General features: G+C 43.0%; 1 protein-coding gene across 1 annotated transcript; it reads left to right on the forward strand.

The window, feature by feature from the left end:
• The first annotated feature begins 473 nt into the window (after nt 1–473).
• Nucleotides 474–3,819, forward strand: LOC120384816 (olfactory receptor 52R1-like). The gene is made up of 2 exons (XM_039503899.1): nt 474–1,056; nt 3,455–3,819. Exons 1-2 carry the CDS (start codon nt 474–476, stop codon nt 3,817–3,819), a joined length of 948 nt encoding a protein of 315 aa, XP_039359833.1.
• Nucleotides 3,820–4,722: the final 903 nt, after the last annotated feature.

Below are 4,722 nucleotides of genomic sequence, written 5' to 3' on the forward strand. Positions count from 1 at the left end.
CCCCCCTGACTCCCCCGTCTTAGATTTTAAGCAACTGAGTGAATGGGGAACTCCCTACAGCATGGACTCTCTAGCATGGGTTTCATTGCATTAAGGAACAGTGATGGATAACCAGCATCCACACTCGTGTCTCCTGCTGCTGCCTATTAAGGTTTCCCACAACACAACATATAGGAATTATTTTTACATGAAGCACCATAAAATATAGAATTGGCCTTATTAGTGTCAATTGTTCATAATTCATTTCTGTGAATAGTGAAAATATCATTTTTCAGTGTGTAAAGAGCGACCAATCTGCTTCACTCATTATCACAGCCTCCAGCAGTACATTTAGTGTCTCCAATTAACATTGTCTTTCCTTTCTGGCATTTTCACTGCGACCATCGCCCTAGACCCTGGTCATATACAGGAAGTCAGGGAAGTAAGGGAAACATCCAGTGCATACAGGAGACACCATTCTACCTCAGTGCTCCATGTCAGATTCCAACACAACCGACGTCACCAACCCATCCACCTTCATCCTCTTGGGTTTTCCTGGCCTGGAGGCTGCCCATGTCTGGATCTCCATCCCCTTCTGCACCATGTACGCCATAGCCATCTTGGGGAACTTCACCATCCTGTTCATCGTGAAGAGGGAGCCGAGCCTCCATGGGCCCATGTACTATTTCCTCTGCATGCTGGCCATCACCGACCTGGTCCTGTCTACGTCCATCCTGCCCAAAACACTGAGCATCTTCTGGTTCAATTCCACTGAGATCGATTTCAGTGCCTGCCTCACCCAGATGTACTTCATTCACTGCTTATCAGCGATGGAGTCTGGAATCCTCGTGGCCATGGCTTTGGATCGCTATGTGGCCATCTGCCATCCCCTGAGACATTCCACCATCCTGACAAACTCTGTGCTGGCCAAGATCGGCCTGGCTGTGGTGCTGCGCAGTGGTTTGCTCACACTGCCCTATCCCTTTCTAGCGAGAAGTTGGCCATATTGTACAACTAACATTATCCCACAATCATACTGTGAGCACATAGCCGTGGTGAAGCTGGCCTGCGCCGACATAAGAACATAAGAACATAAGAAAGGCCGTACCGAGTCAGACCAAAGGTCCATCTAGCCCAGTATCTGTCTACCGACAGTGGCCAATGCCAGGTGCCCCTGAGGGAGTGAACCTAACAGGCAATGATCAAGTGATCTTTCTCCTGCCATCCATCTCCATCCTCAGACGAACAGAGGCTAGGGACACCATTCTTTCCCATCCTGGCTAATAGCCATTTATGGACTTAGCCACCATGAATTTATCCAGTCCCCTTTTAAACATTGTTATAGTCCTAGCCTTCACAACCTCCTCAGGTAAGGAGTTCCACAAGTTGACTGTGCGCTGCGTGAAGAAGAACGTCCTTTTATTTGTTTTAAACCTGCTGCCTATCAATTTCATTTGGTGACCCCTAGTTCTTGTATTATGGGAATAAGTAAATAGCTTTTCCTTATCCACTTTCTCAACATCACTCATGATTTTATATACCTCTATCATGTCCCCCCTTAGTCTTCTCTTTTCCAAACTGAAGAGTCCTAGCCTCTTTAATCTTTCCTCATATTTGACCTTCTCTAAACCCCTAATCATTTTAGTTGCCCTTTTCTGAACCTTTTGTAATGCTAGAATATCTTTTTTGAGGTGAGGAGACCACATCTGTACACAGTATTCGAGATGTGGGCGTACCATGGATTTATATAAGGGCAATAATATATTCTCAGTCTTATTCTCTATCCCCTTTTTAATGATTCCTAACATCCTGTTTGCTTTTTTGACCGCCTCTGCACACTGCATGGACATCTTCAGAGAACTATCCACGATAACTCCAAGATCTTTTTCCTGACTCGTTGTAGCTAAATTAGCCCCCATCATGTTGTATATATAGTTGGGGTTATTTTTTCCAATGTGCATTACTTTACATTTATCCACATTAAATTTCATTTGCCATTTTGTTGCCCAATCACTTAGTTTTGTGAGATATTTTTGAAGTTCTTCACAATCTGCTTTGGTCTTAACTATCTTGAGTAGTTTAGTATCTTCTGCAAACTTTGCCACCTCACTGTTTACCCCTTTCTCCAGATCATTTATGAATAAATTGAATAGGATTGGTCCTAGGACTGACCCTTGGGGAACACCACTAGTTACCCCTCTCCATTCTGAGAATTTACCATTAATTCCTAGCCTTTGTTCCCTGTCCTTTAACCAGTTCTCAATCCATGAAAGGACCTTTCCTTTTATCCCATGACAGCTTAATTTACGTAAGAGCGTTTGGTGAGGGACCTTGTCAAAGGCTTTCTGGAAATCTAAGTACACTATGTCCACCGGATCCCCCTTGTCCACATGTTTGTTGACCCCTTCAAAGAATTCTAATAGATTAGTAAGACACGATTTCCCTTTACAGAAACCATGTTGACTATTGCTCAACAGTTTATGTTTTTCTATATGTCTGACAATTTTATTCTTTACTGTTGTTTCAACTAATTTGCCCGGTACCGACGTTAGACTTACCGGTCTGTAATTGCCGGGATCACCCCTAGAGCCCTTTTTAAATATTTGCGTTACATTAGCTAACTTCCAGTCATTGGGTACCGAAGCCGATTTAAAGGACAGGTTACAAACCTTAGTTAATAGTTCCGCAACTTCACATTTGAGTTCTTTCAGGACTCTTGGGTGAATGCCATCTGGTCCCGGTGACTTGTTAATGTTGAGTTTATCAATTAATTCCAAAACCTCCTCTACTGATACTTCAATCTGTGACAGTTCCTCAGATTTGTCACCTACAAAAGCCAGCTCAGGTTTGGGAATGTCCCGAACATCCTCAGCCGTGAAGACTGAAGCAAAGAATCCATTTAGTTTCTCCGCAATGACTTTATCATCTTTAAGCGCTCCTTTTGTATTTTCATCGTCAAGGGGCCCCACTGGTTGTTTAGCAGGCTTCCTGCTTCTGATGTACTTAAAAAACATTTTGTTATTACCTTTGGAGTTTTTGGCTAGCCGTTCTTCAAACTCCTCTTTGGCTTTTCTTATTACACTCTTGCACTTAAGTTGGCAGTGTTTGTGCTCCTTTCTATTTGCCTCACTAGGATTTGACTTCCACTTTTTAAAGGAAGTCTTTTTATCTTTCACTGCTTCTTTTACATGGTGGTTAAGCCACGGTGGCTCTTTTTTAGTTCTTTTACTGTTTTTCTTAATTTGGGGTATACATTGAAGTTGGGCCTCTATTAAGGTGTCTTTAAAAAGGGCCCATGCAACTTGCAGAGATTTCACTTTCGTCACTGTACCTTTTAACTTTTGTCTAACTAACCCCCTCATTTTTGTATAGTTCCCCCTTTTGAAATTAAAGGCCACAGTGTGGGCAGTTGAGATGTTCTTCCCACCACAGGGATGTTGAATGCTATTGTATTATGGTCACTATTTCCAAGCGGTCCGTGTCAATAGTTACTATGGCCTCTTTGTGGTATTCTCTGTGATTGGACTGGATGTGATTTTTATTGCTGTGTCCTATATCCAGATCCTCTGGGCCATTTTGCACCTCCCCACAGAGGACGCCCGGGTGAAGACATTTGGGACCTGTGGCTCCCACCTCTGTGTCATTTCAGCCTTTTACATCCCAGCTCTATTCTCCTTTCTCACACACCGGTTTGGCCACAATGTGCCCCTGCATTTCCACGTTCTCATGGCCAACATGTACCTCCTGGTGCCCCCCATGTTAAACCCCATTATCGACGGGGTAAGGACCAAAGGGATCCGGGACAGGGTGCTCCAGCTCTTTACTCATAAAGGGACCTGAAGTTTTCTTCTTGTGCTCTGGTTCTCAGTCCAAGCTCCATGCAGAGCTGGCTGGTGATGTTCTGCTGTGATTAGACATAGTGTACTTAGATTTCCAGAAAGCCTTTGACCAGGTCCCTCACCAAAGGCTCTTATGTAAATTAAGCTGTCATGGGATAAAAGGGAAGGTCCTTTCCTGGATTGAGAACTGGTTAAAGGACAGGGAACAAAGGGTAGGAATTAATGGTAAATTCTCAGAATGGAGAGGGGTAACTAGTGGTGTTCCCCAAGGGTCAGTCCTAGGACCAATCCTATTCAATTTATTGATAAATGATCTGGAGAAAGGGGTAAACAGTGAGGTGGCAAAGTTTGCAGATGATACTAAACTACTCAAGATAGTTAAGACCAAAGCAGATTGTGAAGAACTTCAAAAAGATCTCACAAAACTAAGTGATTGGGCAGCAAAATGGCAATTGAAATTTAATGTGGATAAATGTAAAGTAATGCAAATTGGAAAAAATAACCCCAACTATACATACAACATGATGGGGGCTAATTTAGCTACAATGAGTCAGGAAAAAGATCTTGGAGTCATCGTGGATAGTTCTCTGAAGATGTCCACGCAGTGTGCAGAGGCGGTCAAAAAAGCAAACAGGATGTTAGGAATCATTAAAAAGGGGATAGAGAATAAGACTGAGAATATATTATTGCCCTTATATAAATCCATGGTACGCCCACACCTCGAATACTGTGTACAGATGTGGTCTCCTCACCTCAAAAAAGATATTCTAGCACTAGAAAAGGTTCAGAAAAGGGCAACTAAAATGATTAGAGGTTTAGAGGGGGTCCCAAATGAGGAAAGATTAAAGAGGCTAGGACGCTTCAGCTTGGAAAAGAGAAAACTAAGTGGGGATATGATAGAGGT

This window comes from Mauremys reevesii, linkage group 1 (genome assembly GCF_016161935.1).
Source record: "Mauremys reevesii isolate NIE-2019 linkage group 1, ASM1616193v1, whole genome shotgun sequence".
In the NCBI taxonomy this organism is placed as follows: domain Eukaryota; kingdom Metazoa; phylum Chordata; order Testudines; family Geoemydidae; genus Mauremys; species Mauremys reevesii.

What these genes read in the sequence shown, in the direction of transcription:
- LOC120384816 (XM_039503899.1), top strand. Translation starts at nt 474, where the DNA reads ATGTCAGATTCCAACACAACCGACGTCACCAACCCATCCACCTTCATC. An exon ending in GAAGCTGGCCTGCGCCGACA is followed by an intron (nt 1,057 to 3,454) that starts TAAGAACATAAG and finishes ATTTCCAAGCGG; the next exon opens with TCCGTGTCAATAGTTACTAT.